This window comes from Neofelis nebulosa, chromosome 8, assembly GCF_028018385.1.
Source record: "Neofelis nebulosa isolate mNeoNeb1 chromosome 8, mNeoNeb1.pri, whole genome shotgun sequence".
In the NCBI taxonomy this organism is placed as follows: domain Eukaryota; kingdom Metazoa; phylum Chordata; class Mammalia; order Carnivora; family Felidae; genus Neofelis; species Neofelis nebulosa.
Window position 1 is genome coordinate 47,325,117 of NC_080789.1, and position 18,711 is coordinate 47,343,827.

General features: G+C 35.0%; 1 protein-coding gene across 4 annotated transcripts in view; it reads right to left on the reverse strand.

The window, feature by feature from the left end:
* The window catches only part of CNOT2 (CCR4-NOT transcription complex subunit 2), a 128,178-nt gene that overhangs the window by 38,024 nt on the left and 71,443 nt on the right, over window positions 1–18,711 (reverse strand). For 3 of the 4 annotated variants that reach the window (XM_058682150.1, XM_058682147.1, XM_058682148.1), the window contains exon 3: window positions 6,994–7,116. In XM_058682150.1, coding sequence (XP_058538133.1) covers window positions 6,994–7,116 — 123 coding nt within the window. Of the gene's footprint in view, window positions 1–6,993; window positions 7,117–18,711 lie in introns of those variants that run through there. The other variant, XM_058682151.1, reaches the window with a different exon arrangement.

Genomic DNA, 18,711 nt, shown 5'->3' on the forward strand with positions numbered 1-18,711 from the left:
CAAATGTGGCTCCTGCCAGCAATCCATTACAACACAAAGGTGTTAATTATTCTCTGCTTCTCAACAGTGACCACCTCTCCATTATTCCCTTCAATAAATGTACCTTCACTCACAAAACATATTAAACACTAAAATCAGTTTTGTCAAGAATTTATTTTCTAATAACAAATGTCTTCAAAATGCAAGAAATTTTGGTTAAATAAATATTCCCTGATCACAAAAGCAATTAAAAATTGAAACAAGTTTTTAAATATCCTTAAAAAAAATTCACTGTATAATATACGTAAAGGTATGGACAGAACAGTTCCTAACATGCTGCTATTAATCCAGCACAAAAGTAACAAAGAAGTATAACTTTGACTATATATCTACAAACAGGAAAAAAACATAACAGAAAAGAAGTTCTCAACCTATGACAGAATCTGAAGAACATTTTAAAATTAACAACAGTACGGTTTTAAAAATGAAACCACTGAAGTCAGAGCGAAATCTAGCAAACAGGCACAAAAAGAAAAACTGTAAGAAGATAACACAAAAGACCAAAATAAGAAGGAAGAAGAGAGGGAATAATCAGAAAAACTTAAAATAGCCAATAAGTCACAGGACCTTGTACCTTATGAATCAGATAAAAACAAGTTATGGGTTTACTAGTTATTTCAAATAATTTTGACTAAAACATTAAGTTTTACAAAGCACTGTTGGGGGCGCCCAGGTGGCTCAGTTGGTTGAGTGTCCGACTCTTGACTGCAGCTCAGTTCATGATCCCAGGGTCAGGGGATCGAGCCCTACACTGGACTCTGTGCTGAGTGTGGAGCCTACTTTGGATTCTCTCTCTCACTCCCTTTGCCTGTCCCCTGCTTGCACGCTCTTTCTCAAATAAAAAAAATATTAAAAAGAGCATTTACAAAAAGTATAATGCATGCTACAAGAGTCAATGTAAATTCCTACAGAACATTTAATATTCAAATTCAAAGTATGGCAATGAACATCTTAATATTATCTGAATTTTAGACGAGAGCCAAATATATAGGAAGGCATAGGACTAATTCAAAAAGTGTTCACATTTCTAAAAGGTTTTTTAATCCATTTCTAAATAGTTTTCTATGAAGTTTGAATTAATTATATAGTTCTACAGCAATTACTTCAATACTCCCTCAGAGACTGGCTATTCTTCCATGAAAAACAAAGCTTCCTTACTAGTATGTAGAAATAAAATATCATTTTCTAACTATGAATTTTTTTAACATTAAAAAAATATTTTTTAATGTTTATTTATTTTTGAGAGAGAGAAAGAGAGCAAAAGCAGGGGAGGGGCAGAGAGAGAGGGAGACATAGCGTCTGAAGCAGGCCTGAAGCAGTCTGATAGCACAGAGCCTGATGTAGGGCTCAAATCCATAAACTGTGAGATCATGACCTGAGCTGAAGTCAGATGCCTAACAAACTGAGCCATCCAGGCACCCCTCCATGAATTTTTATTATTATTATTGAGATGAAACATTTTGTGATTCTTTTTGTACATATATCACAATTTGATATATCTTATATCATTTTAACCCCCCCCCTTAATAATAGGCTTTTATCTTTAAAATATGGAGTTTGAAGATTATGTGACTGCCCATGAATGTAAAGGGTTTTAGAGCATTCCCTTCAAATGGTTTGATATTTAATTCCAGTTTCTTTAGAGTATAGTCTGATTTATTTATTATTTACTTAATTTAACTCTATCAGGTTATCACTGTCATAAAAATTTCACACATTTATACACATTCATATTTTCAATTAAAGTTTTAAAGGTGATTTTTGAGTTTTTTTAGGTAATAATATCTGCAAATAATCTTAACTGCTATTTTTCAATATCAACTCCTTTCCCTCCCTTTCTTTAACAAAAACTCACTGACAGCCTACTAACTCATATGCATTATTATATATGTGTTCTAAGAACACAGCAGTAAACTAGACCTAAATTCTAATGGAGTAGAGAGGATAATAAACAATTAATGAAGATGTATTTCAGATACAGAGATGCTATGATTATGAAAGTGCAAGAAAGAATCTTGAAGGATACAGTGGGAGTAGTACTGATAGTATACACAAAGCTACTTAGGCAAAGAGAGACGGCTTCTTCTCAGGGAAGGCATTTTAGTAGATACAGTGAGAGATGATAGACAGAACCATGTGAAGATCCGAAAAACAAACAAAACAAAACAAAAAAAAGGACACCAAGGTCTTCGGGTAGAAAGGAATGTGAGTGTAATTAATGAACTGGACAGTCAGCCAAGCAGGACTCCAACATGTAGTTAATACTAATAATGATGACAACAATAATTTATTTTATAATAATACAAGTTTATAAATAGGTTTTAATGAAATACTGGTTATTAATTGGTCTGAAAGAAATCCTAGCAGCCATAATTACTGTAGGCTAACACAAGTACAAAAGCTAGGTATGAGTTCAAAATGGTTGCTGTTTGTCAAAATAAGAAAGTGGCCTACTCTTACCAGTTTTAAGAGCTTTTTAAAAAGGAACATGTGTCACATTTCTTGTCTTTACAGCATATATTAAAGCAAGGGAAAAGGAGTTCCCGTGAGTTTGTGCTTCTAAAATGATTATGCTTAAGAATTATCAATTGAGTGCACAGACTCACAGGACTAGAAAATAGACTAGCAATTCAAATACAAATGTATTTAAACACCAATAACTCTAAGCTGTTTAGATTATATTATCCCTAAAGAGCTGTCTATTGACATCTTATATGAATGTTTTTCATCTTCCATAATGTCCCCAAATAGAAAATAATTTTTTAAAAAAGAAAATAATTATAATAAAAAAGAAATCAAGCCCATATCTACCTCTAATTTATTTAATCTTATGAAAACGCTTAAATAACATATCTGTAATATTTATAAAATGGTGTTTATACATCAAAATAGCAAATTCAGCATTCTATACAAAGACATATCCATACACAAGCATCTCTTGAAATTAAAGGCCTTGGAAAATAAGTAGTCCTGAAGAACTACTTAGCAATTTAATTAGTACACAATCACATAAAGAACAGCTTCCCAAATACTTCTACAACCATGCATATGATACTTACATTTTATACTATATGGATAGGGTACATTAGGACTTTTTTTAAAAAAAATTTTAACATTTATTTATTCCCGAGAGACAGAGCATGAGCAGGGGAGGGGCAGAGAGGGAGGGAGACACAGAATCTGAAGCAGGCTCCAGGCTCCAAGCCATCAGCACAGAGCCCTACACGAGGTTCGAACTCACAAACCATGAGATCGTGACCTGAGCTGAAGTCGGCACTGGATCGACTTAGCCACCCAGCCGCCCCAGGACTTTTTTAAATAAATGGCATACAGATTCACTCAATCACTGGTCAGTTTTTCTTTATCATAAACAAGAATTTGAAATTATTTTCTCACTGTTCCCAGAGAGAAAAAAATTACAAAATTATCTCATCTATTTGTTACGTTTAAAAGCTTTCTCCTCAATAGTTTTATAGTAAAATAATTGTTATTTGTAGATGATATACATAACTATGTAAAAAACCCAAGACAATCAAATGGAATAATAATATTATTATTGTTCATATTAGTAGCAAAATTTATTTAATATTTACTATCTGGTCTTCTGAAAGTTTTGCATATGTTTATTCATTCAATCCTTATAGCCACCTATGAATCATATACTGTTATTCCTATCTTATAGATGAAAAAACTGAGACACAAAGAGACTAACTTGCCCAAGGACACCTGGTTAGTAAATCATGTGAGTGAGATATAAAATCATACAGTAGGACTTGCAGAGCCCCTGTTCCCAATCAACAAAAACTAGTAAGAGTTTTGTAAGGTAGTTGGTTGTAAAATAAATACAAACTATTCTATCAGTAAAAACCAATGAGAAAAATGTAACAAAAATGGCAACCATAAAACCCTACTTATTAAAAAATGGCATCAGAACAACAGAAGACAGACACCAGACTTCTAAAAGAAGGTAACCATAGGTATAAATGTGCAATAGTCAAAAATATTTTATAAAGAAGGATGTGAAAGACCTTACCTGACTAAGATGTGAAAATTGTCTATAAAGCTACAGCAATTCAACTATGTTGCAGTTCTGCCACAGAATCAGCATGAGAAACAGAACAAGAGTTTAGAAACAGGCCCAATCAGACATTAATACATATGCAGGGAGGATTTCAATTAGCCTTAAATGAATGGTCTAACTCAGGGTTGGGCAGATTCCTGCCTGCAGGCCAAATCCAGCACAAAGCTTATTATCTGTAGGGTGTGTGAACTAAAAAAAACTTTTTTTTAACTTTTTAAATGGTTATATAAATACCTACATAATATTCTTTATTTAGCCTCTTGGCCTATAAACCCTAAAATATTTACTATCTGGTCCTTTATGGGAAAGTTTTCTAACCTGTGATCTGAATTATAAATGGTGTTGGGACAACTGGATATTGGATAACCTGAAAGGGTGGGAGGAGTGCTGGGTGGAGATCTAGGCACCAATATTCACACTTCAAACTAAAATATATTTCTAAGGGAGCTAAGTTACATGTGAATAATGAAGCACAAAAATGCCAGAAGAAAATAGCTGGAAAAAGTCTAAGTATGATCTCAAAAACATAAAAGCATAAAAATAAAAACACTGAGGAGTCAAATTCAGTAAGAATGATAGATATTTTTACATTTAAAAACCATTCCCTAAACTGTAAGCCAAAAAAACTGGGAAAGTATTTGTAATGGAGCACAAGGGTCTATTAATCTTAATTTATGGAGAACACTAACAAATAAACAAGACTTACCATCTCAATAGAGAAATAGAAAATGGGACAAAAATAGGTAATCCACAAAGGAAGAAATACAAATGGCCAGTAACTACGTGGAAAAGACATGTTACCATGTGTGTTTGAGTGTGTGCATGCCTATGTGTGTAAATTTAACAATGTCTTAATATATTTTAAGACAGTAAGTTTCTTCTGTATACTGCAAAGACTTAGAGGTAAGTAACAGCTGGTATTTTTGAGGGCATGGAAAGTGTTGCTCAGAGTAAAAACTGGTACAAACTTTCTAGTGGAAAATATGTTAATATGTTCGAGATTTACATGATAACATTTTTAAAGTAAAAATATTTAATGTATTAAATCAAAATTTTAGCAGAAAATTATTCCTGATCAGCAAAATTATGGGTAATTTTTCTTCTCCCTTCTCATGCATGTTTTTAAAAATTTGTATAATACCTCTGGTACTATTTTGTTATTAAAAAAAGTATCAGCAACAGTAGAAATTTGTCCCAGCTTAAAGGAGAAAAAAACACAGGCTTGGAGAAGTCCTTGGTAACAGGCAAAGCCAAGATCCAAACACATATAAGTGTTAGGCTTTAGAGCCTAATTTCTTATGTCTTATTACCTTCCTAATTAAAAAAAAAAGTTTTCTAAAGCAAATCATTGTGTTATTTTTGTGACAAACGACTAAACAGGAATGGTAACCAACATATGTGAGTGTATTTAATAATGGTGACTAAAAACCTCGGATATACAGCATTTCTGTTCTCTGGAAGACATACATCTTTATCATTCTCTGTACATATTTTATTCCAGATTTGTTTGAAAGCTTCATATCTTCCTAATCAGAATGAGTGCTTTTCTTCAATAAGTAATATTCTACTACCATTTTTTTTCATCAGACTTAACTTTCCCTATACAATCATAGTAATATACACGTGGATTAGTGTTACAGTTTTTGCAACCAACATTAGCCGGAAGATATTCCAAATTCTTCAACTACAAGACCAAGACATAAACATAGAAACTTAAGTGAAACGTAACTCAATTATAATTTATATCCAAGAGTAAACAGAAGAGCAGTAAGGTAACAGAAAATTAATGAGATGACACTATTCTATCAGCTCTTAAACTGCACACTAATTATGAAGTCACCACATATTTTGAAAAGAGTCCTAATAACACAACTGACACACTGTTGCCAAAATGACACAATTTTCAAACAAAAATAAAGGGGAGTCTCATCAAAATAGGAGGGGGTAAAAACTGATTGTAAGACACAGGAATTAATTTACTAATGGTCGACTTTAATGAAAAATGAGAGCATTTCTTACAGATCTTAGAATTTTATCAGTGCTTTAAATATCAGTAACAATCCCATTAGGTTATTAACTAGAATAGATTGTTATATAGATAGGGAAATTAGGAATAGCCAAGTTTATAAAGGGTTGAAAAGAGAAAAAGGGTGGGTGGCTACAAATACAAAAATGCAACTGGTTTGACTACTGTAGTATATAGTGTATAATTTAAAGAGGCTTACTAGAATTTGAAAACAACAATTAATTGATTTAAAAATATTTTATCAATTTGCTAATTATGACTTGGCTGTGTGAAATCCTTTCATTCCAAACGGGATTACTGAACTACTAGCCTTCCAAAGCACTTAATTCACACCTCTATAACATAACATCTATGTTCGAATACAGTTCTTCCAAAATTTTTCTGTAGTAGCATCTCTACGGATGAACAGAGGAGATACTCTTACTAACTGAAGCTTAGGGTTACACCCTGAAGATTAAAGAGCAAAGGTAAGGTTTCACTAAATCTTGCCATTACATCTTTAAATCTGTGCAAATCTGCTTTCTACTCTATGTGTATATTTTAATATTAAAACAAGTTACTTCACAAGTTAAAAAAACTAATAATCTAGAATACCATGTTTACCAGAGGATTTTGAGTACTTCCTACCACTGTATTACCATATCCCAACTTAAGAATTATAGAACATTTTATCTCCCATTAGAATGTAAGCTCCCATAGGCCATTGCATCCCCAGGGGGTAGCACTGGGCCTAAAATACAGTCACTCGATTAAAGACGGTATTTTGCAATTCATATACTATTTTTCAGGAACCAGAAGGACACAGACATACACTGCTAAGTAAACACAATATAACTGATTAACTTACATCTTTTTCTGACCGATGTGGAAACATAGAAGACTGGCTGTAGTACATGTTTTCATCATGGTAGTCACTGTCGACCCCCTCTACAAACTTCTTTCTTGAAGCACCAAACATGCTGTTTGTCACCTAAACAAAAATATTGCTTTTATCAAGAGTAATATTTTAGAAAATGTCATGCTTTACCAAACTCCTATGAGGAAAAAAGAAAATGAAGGAAGCAATGCTAAGATAAAGAAACAGATTGACTACGGAAGGGCTAACAGGGCATGTGAAAAAGTCGGAAATCTGACTATAAAATTACAGTATTAAATTTTTGCTTCCAGGCACATAAAATAAGAGGAGAAATTTAATAAAGCCAATCTTATGCAATAATTCCACTTACTTTAAAAGAAATAGACATCACTTATTCTTGAAAAATTACAACCCAATATATACTTTCCCATACAAAGATTGTTTTTAAATTCAACTTTGGGCTTAGTTATTAAAAATCTTCACATCCATCTTCAATCTTATTGTCTCTGTCATCACTGTATCCACTGTGTAAATGATCTGTTTTCCAGAGCATATCATCTTCACTCACAATCTAAATTTATTGAGATACAGCACTATTTAAGTCAGTATGTAAAGGCAAACTGGAAACTTTATCTCAAGCCACAAGTACCCACTCTTGTAACAGTAAGATAATTGTTTCAGTCATCATCCTGGTGTAAATTTATGATTTTTGTTATATAATCTGATTATTATTATATTATTACTCTTTTGCTTTTTAAATCTTGATCACCTCCAACGCTAGTAATTTTGAGCCCATGCCAATACAAATAATTACTAAGTCTGTGCTAATTCTTTTTTTTTTTTAAGTTTTATAATCTCTATACCCAACACAGGGCTCAAACTCACGAACCTGATATCAAGACTCACATGCTCTACTGACTGAGCAAGGCAGGCACCCTTGTGTTAATTCTTTTTTTGAAGGCAGCACTAGACAACAGTCTTCACAATTCATTCTTTTTATTACTATTATTATTCTAAAAAAGTTTTTGATGTTCATTCATTTTTGAGAGACAGAGAGCCAGAACGTGTGCAGGGGAGGGGCAGAGAGAGAGGGAGACACAGAATCTGAAGCAGGTTCCAGGCTCTGAGCTGTCAGCACAGAGCCTGACGTGGGGTTTGAACTCATAAGCCAGGAGATCATGACCTAAGCTGAAGCTGGACACTCAACCAACTGAGCTACCCCAGCGCCCCCATTCTTTATTTTTTAAGTTATCTCTCCACCCAACATAGGGCTCAAAATCACAATTCTGAGATCAAGCATCAATTCCCATGCTCTACTGACTGAGCCAGGCAGACGCCCCCATGCTAATTTTGTTTCCTTAGGATGACCTCTATGGAGTTTCCACAGCTATCAACTAACTAGGTTATTTAAGGTCAATGTGTCTTCCCCCAGTGGTACTTTGTAGTCCAAAGTAAACTGAAATGTCATGATGGAAGACATTTGTGAAGACTTGAATACATGGTGACTACATCTTTTTGCAAAAATTTTGGGGAAAGACATCAAATTTGACATCTGTCTTGTATACTCATTACAAATAAGGGTATTTTCTTCAATTATAAATAAGAAATAAACAATTTCTTTTACTTCTCATTTCAAATTGAAATACTATAGTTACTACTGTTTACCAGCAAAGGGTAAACTGACATGCTGCAGTCTTTAATAACCAAATTTATTTAATAATTGCTTTATATCTGAGGTTCCCTGTTAAATTTTTAAGAAACTCAACTATTTAACCATTCTTCCTTTTGAGGTCTGAGAAAAAGCTATTTAGTTAAAAATGAACAACACTCTGATGACAGCTTCACTGTTTTGCTATATGTTTTGGGACTATTCATCTCTGTAGGTGTGAAATACAGAAAGATATTTTTAAAGGGTTTATTATTTTGTTAGAACATACTTAATCTTCTTTAGTAATGTACTCCCTGGTGGATCTCATAAAAGCTATTCTGTAATTCTGAATGTAATTTCAGGGACTAGAACCTCACATGCCTATCCACCAAACCCCTAAGTAGTCTTTAACAGGAAGAAGTGGTTTTTTGGGGGGAGTTTTATAATAGAAAAGTAATTGTGGAAGAAAGCACTTTAGTCTGCAAATTATGACTCCACAGATGAAATTTTTAAAGTTTGTTTTGCAAAAGTTAAGAAGAATACATTTAACTCTCTTTAAAGGACCATTACTACTGAATTCCAACTCTAAGAAAGGATAAACATGGGAAAATGGCATGAAACCTAGACAATACAATAAAATTTCAGGAGAAAATAACCAGATAACCAGACACAACCAGGGTTACCTCTCATCGAATTACACACACATAAATCAACGCAATGCATACAAAGCAAAGTCTAATTTTGACATGTTTTGTATAACATTTATCATCAAAACCAATTACAAACTCCTAAAATTCCAAAACTGAAATTAGCTGTACAGAATAAAAAATATGCTAATATTGTTTAAGAGGCTTTACTGTTTGAAAGCAAAACTAAATATATGAAATGCCTCAAAGGAAAACAGAAATGCACTCATTAATACAAGATTTTCCCACACTCAATGTGTGTGTGTGTGTGTGGTCAGTCAGAGAAAGAGAGGAGAAAACATGAATATGTAGAATTTCATTTTTGTTTTGTGTGCTTCAACACAGAAATTACACATTAGTGAAAATACTAATTATTCTTACATGACTTAAGCAAAAGAAGAAAGGTAAGAGCGTTAATAGTCTGCTCTCCAAATGCAGCACCAGTCTGGGAATGGGTACTACGATGAAACAAAAAATTATCTGATCCACGGCAGGAGAAAAGCAAAAGCAAACGCAAAAGGGACAGGGTCAGGGAAGGAAAAGGAAGAGAAGGAAAGGAAAAGGAAGGGAAGGGACGAGGAGGAGGAGGAGGAGGAGGAGGAGGAGGAGGAGGAGGAGGAGGAGGGAGGAGGAGGGAGGAGGAGGAGGAGGAGGAGGAGAAGGAGGAGAAGGAGGAGAAGGAGGAGAAGGAGAAGAAGGAGAAGGAGAAGGAGAAGGAGAAGGAGAAGGAGAAGGAGAAGGAGGAAAAGGAGAAGGAAAAGGAAAAGGAAAAGAAAAGGAAAGGAAAAGGAGGGAGGAGGAAAGGAAAGAATAACATAGCAACTTTCTCATAAAAGCTAGTTTTATTTCATTTTTAAGGGCCTGTCCTTTATTCCACATAGAATGATACAATAGGGTAGGAAAACTATTTTAGAATAGCCAGGAAAGATGAAACTAGGAAGATTACAATCAGGCATAGAAATAAGAGAACCATCTAGGCAAAGACCTGTAGGAAGAGCATTCAACAGAGGGAACAGCAAGATCCTCAGTAGTGTGACTCAAGCAGTAGGAACACAGAAGAGAACACAGAAACCAAAGTCCAAGATACCAGTCAGTGGACCCAAATCATGCTGTGCCTTGCAGGCTCTGAGGGACTTTGGATTTTATTCCATGTGAGACAGAAGTCAAAAGGGCTTGGGAGTAATTTAAGAGTAACATAATTTGGCATATTTAATCACAGTTATTCTGTAAGGCATAAACAAAAGAGGAAACAAAAGTGAAGAAGGGAAGCAGGTGGGGAGAGAGGACGGTGGCTCCCACTACAGGCGTAGTGGCAGAAGTGGAGAGGCATGGTCAGATAAAGGATATATTTTGAGAGAAACCTGACACTAATGGATGAATGAATGGATGATATCAAAGGGTAAGGTATTCACGTTATCTCCTGGAAGAGAGTAAGTATCAATCAAAGTAATCCAGAAACCAATTTTTATCAATTTCAAAGAGGGTATGTTAACACTCCATTGCAGTTATTAGTAATGCCATATATATTAGAGTTCATTTGGCAAATGGAAATAAAAACATAATGTAAAATAAAATCATACTACAATTTACATTATATGACATTTGTTAGAATCTTTGGTATATACAATTTGTCAGTTTTGAAGTAAACATATCGCAGACTTACATCTACTTTCTTTTCTCCTGACTTTCATACCAGATGTTACAGCAAAGGAGAAGTAAAAAGTGAGATTTTACCAACAAAGAATATGATATGACATATGTATTCAGCAAAAGCAGTTTATTAAGCCTTTTTGAACACACATCTAAAACATTTAATTATTTTATCTTTTCCTTTGATTCCACAAGAACTAATCAGAAAGTATATACAGAATAGCTTACACTAATCCTTTCTATCAGCCTAAGACCTCCCCATCCACCCACCCCCACCCCTCAAAAGAGTTGGTCTCAAAATGTAGGAGTAGAGAGAGGGGGATTAAAGTGACAGGCAAAATGGAAGCACCAGGTTGGCTAGATTTTCCCAGTATACTTCATAATTTACTTTGGACTAGCTCTGAAGTCCTAAGGTATGACATTCTCAACATTTAAATACAGTACTTCAAAGTCAAATGCAGTAAAAATCAGAATAATCACAAAAAAGGAACTCACAAAACCCCAAACTTGAGATAATCTAAAACAGTAACTTTAAAGGCTAGCAAAGTGGACCCAGGTGGGATGAATGACAATTAAAGATAGAAGGAATAAGAAGAAAGGGCTGTAGCTTTTTTAAAAGTCAGGGAAACAAAACTAGGACACTTTATAAATGAAAACTTGAAAATAAATGTGTGTATGTATGTGTATATGCATATACAAGAAAAAAACATTGGAAAGGGTGAAAAATAGACTCCGATCATATTCCAGGCAGGATGATATTTAATCTTACACAAATTTCCTTCAGCAAGGCCTCTGGAGAGGAACTTACTCTGAAATCATTTATTGTTTCTATAATGGTGGCAAATGTTGGCCCAGGCATGAAATCCTATTCCCAGGGACAGAAACCCATTCATGGCAGAGTGGTCCTTTTCTTGACAGCAAACAAATGTAGGTTGATTTCAAAATCTATCTCCAGGCTTAACTCAAGGTTCTAGCAGCCAATTTTAAAGTAACCCTAGACATTTCTCCCTGAGTACAATTAATCAACTAAATCAGTAATACTTAAAACTGATTTTCCAAGTCAGTTACTCTTCCTTTGTTATGTACATCCAAATTCTAGCCTTCCTTCAGAGTGGATTTCACATTCTTCCTATCAGCATCTTGGTTTAAGCTCCGGACTAGTTCATTTTAACCTCCTGACTGGTCTGCTTTCACATTTCAACAAACATGCTGAGGGAATACTATACGAATTATACCAAAAATTGTGCAAATGAACACAAAAGCTGAATAAGTAATAGTTCCAAATCTTAAACAAGCTCATAGTCTAGATGGGAGATATACCTGTAAGTAAACAATTACAATATGAAAATCTGCACAGGTACTTTGGGAACACAAGGGGATATCTAACTGTCTGAGGGAAACAAAGATTTCATTACAGAAGAACTACTGTTGGAACAAAGACTTGATTAAAAAATTTTTAAAGTTGAAGTGTGTGGGGTGGGAGGTACAAGCAAACTTTGGCATAGGAGACAGCATGTGCAAGTGCTCAGAAGTGAGACAAAGCCCAGGAAACAAAATTTTCAATATAGCCAACACAGAAGATGTCTGGAAGGATAGTGATAGGTAGCAACGAAAAGTAGGCTGGACTTCAATGCCAGGTTAAGAGGGCAAGAGCGTGGGGCGCCTGGGTGGTTCAGTCGGTTAAGGGGCCGACTTCGGCTCAGGTCATGATCTCACGGTCCGTGAGTTCGAGCCCCGCGTCGGGCCCTGTGCTGACAGCTCAGAGCCTGGAGCCTGTTTTGGATTTTGTGTCTCCCTTTCTCTGACCCTCCCCCGTTCATGCTCTGTCTCTCTGTCTCAAAAATAAACATTAAAAAAAAAATTAAAAAAAAAAAAAAAAGAGGGCAAGAGCGTACACAGGAAAACCAGGTATAAAAATCTAAGTGATGAACTAAGCTAGACTTCTCTAGACTAACACTTTATTATGGTATCATACTAATAACCAGTATGTTGACTGCCACTCTCCTGTTCTCATCTCTAATTTCCCCTACCTAGAGGACAGAGACCAAGATTCCTGAGATCATGATCTTAACGTAACTTTGCAGCAGTAATGATCTCAAAAGCCCAAACTAAACTTACACCTCAGGCTAATTTGAGTTATTCAGTTGTTCCCACTCATGTTCACCTCTGAAAACTACCATCTGTAACTTCTATGATCTTCAACAATTAAAACTCAAGCTGATTAGACTAACTTTATTTTTTTCTAATTTTTTTTAATGTTTATTTTTGAGAGACAGAGAGAGACAGACAGACAGAGCTTGAGTAGGGAACGGGGGTGCAGAGAGAGAGGGAGATACAGAATCTGAAGCAGGCTCCAGGCTCTGAGCTGTCAGCACAGATCCTGACGCGGGGCTTGAACCCACGAGCTGTGAGATCACGACCTGAGCCGAAGTCAGACACTTAACCGACTGAGTCACCCAGGCGCCCCATGATTAGACTAGCTTTTAAATATTTATTAAAATTATCTGTATCTTTCCTAGCACAAGCATCTCCCATGTCCTCCAAACATATCTTTATTAATCCACTTATTTCCTCTAATCTAGTCTCCCACGTCAGCCAAAGTGAATTTTTATTTATTTTTCCAAGTGGATTTTTAAAATAAAAACTTAATTGTTGTAGCCCTACTAACTGAAATGTCTCAACAGCTTCCTAAAATAATAACAGTAAGGTCTTATGTAACCTCCCTGACATTAACTCTCTCTACAGGTCCCGGTCACCACTAAACTGCTGCCACACCTTCACTTACTCAAACACAAGATGTTTTCCAACTCAGCATCTTTGTATATGCTCTATTTAGAACGTTTTTCTCCCGTCTGAAACTTTCACACTAAGTTAGATCTAGCTCCTGATATGCGGTCATTGAAAACACTTTACCATAACTATAATCATACAATAATAAAAATAACTTTTATTGACTGCTTACTATGTGCCAGGCAATATATTCTAAATGCTATAAAATGTATCTACTTATGTAATCAAGTATTTACTTGAGTAGTCCTCATTTTTAGATGAGAAAAGTGAGAAGTGGAGAAGTTGTATAATATGCCCAAAGTCACATATCTGATGTTCCTGAGGTTCCATTTCTGATAAGTGACAGAGATGGGATATGAATCCAGGCATTCTCCTAGAGTTTCCTCTTTTAACCACTATAGTACACTGACATTCACATATACAACTAATAGTTTAATGTGAGTATTCTCCTCAAACTGTAAGCTTCATCATGGGAAAAGGAGTAAGGGGCAAAAAGGGGAGGGTGCTTATTTTGCAGAAAACAATGTAAGTGGAGGATGCCACAATTAAATATTTGTGCATGTCAAAAAGATCTCTTTAGCAGAAAAATGAGGATGAACTGACTAGGGGTACATGAAACAAAAGCCAGTCACTACCAAACTGACTGCACCTATTTTAGAGAAAGTTCAGTTAATTTTAAAATAAAATTATGCTTAAAAGAACACTATGACACCAATTAAAAAGTAATCAGTTTCCATATTCCAAATGAACCAATATTTTTAAGTACTTTCTAAATCAGTGAACCCTTATATCTCTAAATTTCACTATAAACTACTGAAATAGATACTGTAGCATTAAATGTGTAGAAAACATGTATAAAGTGGGTTAAAATAAAAATAAATCCCTAAGGGCAACTTTTTCTTGTGGATTCTCTCTCTAATGTAGCCAGGAGTTTTGCTTAACATGCTGATCCATGTGTCTCATCATAGAATCAACTATTTCACAACATTAAAGTATGGTGACTTTTCCACAGCCATGAATTTTTTTTTTATTTCTAGCAACAGAATTTGCTCCTACCTTGTATTATAAAGGATAATGTGTGCCAAATGTAAGTCATACAGTGCAGTGGTGGGGAGGGTTGGGGAAGAGAGTGGGACAGACTGTTCCTTTCTTATAGTTTCCCTAATGGAGATTTTACTAATTCACTCTGATTGCTGAATACAGACTTTGACTTCTTTACATTTCCCTCCCAATTCTGTATTCACTAGCATCAAACACTTCACATACATATACACACAAATTCTCTGTTGTCTACAAAGTGAGCAGAAATTAATAAAAATCACAATTTCCATTAATATTTACCTACTTTATCAAGATATAGTCAATCAATATTTGAAACCAATCATGAGAAGCCATAATATCTGAAAATAATCTGGTATTTTTACTATCACCCATTTGAGAGAAAAGCTTATTAGTCAAATCTCACTGAGAGACTGCTTAAATTTTATGAAATTAGAATATTCCTATATCAAATATTACAGGTGAAAACCTACAAATATTTATAACCCAAGGAATTTTCGTTTTAGGAATATTTTTTTTTTTTTTATTTTTGGGACAGAGAGAGACAGAGCATGAACGGGGGAGGGGCAGAGAGAGAGGGAGACACAGAATCGGAAACAGGCTCCAGGCTCCGAGCCATCAGCCCAGAGCCTGACGCGGGGCTCGAACTCACGGACCGTGAGATCGTGACCTGGCTGAAGTCGGACGCTTAACCGACTGCGCCACCCAGGCGCCCCTAGGAATATTTTTTGGTAACAGGATTGTGAGCTCCCAATCCTGCTTCACAACTACTATAAATAATCTTTATTTCATTCCTGAAAGACACTAAAAAAAGAAATGGGCTTAAATAAAGGAGAAAAGGATATACACTGGAAAAAAAATCTATCTTCTCAAAAAACAAATTAGTATCTGAATATCTTTAGGAAAAGAACAAATATCTTTTTCTTCTCATATAAGAAACATATTATTCGGGACACCTGGGTGGCTCAGTTGAGCATCAGACTTCAGCTCAGGTCATGATCTCACAGTTCATGAATTCGAGCCTCATGTTGGCTCTGTACTGGCAGCTCAGAACCTGGAGCCTGCTTCAGATTCTGTGTCTCATTTTCTCTCTCTCAAAAGTAAACATTAAAAAAAAAATTAAAAATAAAGAAACATATTACTCATGAATTCTTACTAGTTATAGAAAACTGTGGCTTGGGGTGCCTGGGTGGCTCAGTTGGTTAAGCAACGACATCAGCTTAGGTCATGATCTTGCGGTTCACAAGTTCGAGCCCTGTGTTGGGCTCTGAGCTGTAAGCACAGAGCCTGGAGCCTGCTTCGGATTCTGTGTCTTCGTCTCTCTCTGCCCACTTCCCCCTCACCCCCCACTCACACTCTGTCTCTCTCAAAAATAAATAAACATTAAAAAATTAAAAAAAAAAACTTTTTTAGAATGCTGTGGCTTGATATTTACAATATGACAGATATATAATGAATAGTTTATGAATCTGCTTAGGATGGATCTAAGTAAAGGCTTAGATACATTTCAAAGGTAGAATTTCTAAATTCATCAACTTGAACCAAGAACATGGAAATAAATAAAAGCAATTCATTTGTTTCAGCAAATGCAGAATGCCCAATAAATGAACAGTAAGAGCCTTAACGAATACTGAAAAGGCAGTTAACAGGTAGATGCACAGGGTACATACGACCCTGGCTGGAAATGTGATTCAGCAAAAAACCAGGGGCCTATATGAATGTATCCACAATCATTATTTTGGAGACTAAGTAAATATTCTGGCACAGAGTCCTTCCAGGGTTTACAGGAATATTTTGTAAGAGGTCTCATCCAAAAAAGTTAAGAAAAAAACACGATTAAAAAAAAAACAAAAAACAGGGTAAGCTCATATCCAAAAAACAATGGAGAGGGCATGCAAAGAGAGAGAAAAGAACACATCACTCTTCTTAAACCAAAACCTATCTAATGAAATCTGGAGTCTGAAGCTGCTTTGCTCAGATATTACCAAAACCCATGTTAACACCATCTCCTACAATGTACCCCCCAAATCCCACAAATTCTCTAAAGAGTGTTACCAAAAGTCTATAAATGCTTCTATCAGTTTGACTTTGATCTAGGGAGAATATGTTGTGCATGCATCAAACTGAAAAAACAGATTTTGTGGTTTTCCAAAATCTTAAAATCACCTATTATCAATATGCCTTATACAGACTGAAAACTGAACTACTAACATAAAGTGCATCATCGTAAAACAAAACTTTAATAACTCAAAAAGTGCTAATCCACAGAAGAAACAATAGGTCCTAAAATTAAAATAAGCAGTATTTATCTTCAAATATTAGGATGTAAATTTATCACGTACAAGTGAAAGGGCATACAACAGTAAAAATCTTTACATTTAGGATACAAAACAAATCCTCTAAGCATAAAGGAAACTTTTGAATGAGAATGATTATCTTAAACCAATCTTAAACCTTAAGAGGGAGGATCAGTCAAATAAAGAAGGTAGGAAGGGAAATCAGGAAGCAACTGGATATATGGTCAGCTCTGCTAAGGGACTCTGTATTTCTACAAGGTTCCCAATAAATTTAAGAAAAAACCAAAACAAACAACTCTAGAATTTAAGGAAAGAAAAGGGGAGATAAATTGCTGGGGGTTCTGTATTTTGAGGACCTGAAGTACCAAATAGTTGGGTGTCTCAATCTCTGTAAGCCTGACACACTTTCTCTGAAGAACTGTTAGTAACCATAGGCCATATTAAGTCTATTTTTCCTGGATATAATTTTGAGTATCTTGTTTATGTGCAAAAGAATGTACAAATCACTTGAATAAGACTTATACAGGACTGATCTGGGGGAATAAAAGAAACAATTTTTGTAAGCTTTCTGAGAAGCAAGAGCCTAAAAGGATATAAGTATTAATAAGCAGAGTAGTATAGACCTAGGGTTAAATTGCTATAACATTATTTCTAGTAATCATACATTAAGATGAAAAAATCTGTTAATGTTAGATCATGATTTTCAGTACAATGCAGGCAGAAAAAGTATTAGAATTTCACACACACACACACACACACACACACACACACACACACACACACACACAAAATATGGTGAACTTATTCATTCAACAAGTCTTTGCTGAACTTTTGTAGCATATTATGCCTTCAATGCTCCTATACTCATTTGTGTTAATCTCAAACTTATAGATAGTAGAAATGTTCCAGTCTTCCTGTCTAAATTTCAGAGAATAAGATATTTGAAGTTTCTATTCCTACAGATATTAAAAATACAGCTACTTGCCTAAAATCTTGACAATCAGAAGAACAGCATGTCTAAAGCTAGGGAAAGGAAACTAAAACTTGCCTTATTCTGAGACCAAATTACATGTAGCAAAAATTTAAGTCTATGAATTTATGCCTCCCCCACTTACCTTCTTTTCTGAAAATAAATTTTCTGGTTCTACTATACACTATGGAAATTATGAAGTTTCTAAAAAAAAATCTAATAACTTCCTCTATATTATCATATTAATAGTTTATTCAATCTAAGGTTTTCTCTATTTCACATCTAACTAGCAAAAAGCAAACTCATTTCTTAGGATATTAGACTATTTTAATAATTTATGAGAAAAATAATTTATAAAAACATCAAGTTTTTAAACTAACAAAAATGATTCACTGGTGAAATGGCCCAATCTCCACCCTCAAAATACTGATGACAGTACTATTTTCCCTCCAGACTTGCTCACCACATACTTACCTGTGCAACTTCTTTCAACATTTGCTACTCTGGGCATTGGAAAGCTCAGAGCTGAAGTGAAGAAGGAAAGGTTGGAGGGTGAACCATGACACCAGCCCCACACTAGGAGCTCCCCTGAGATACTACAGCAGGGTT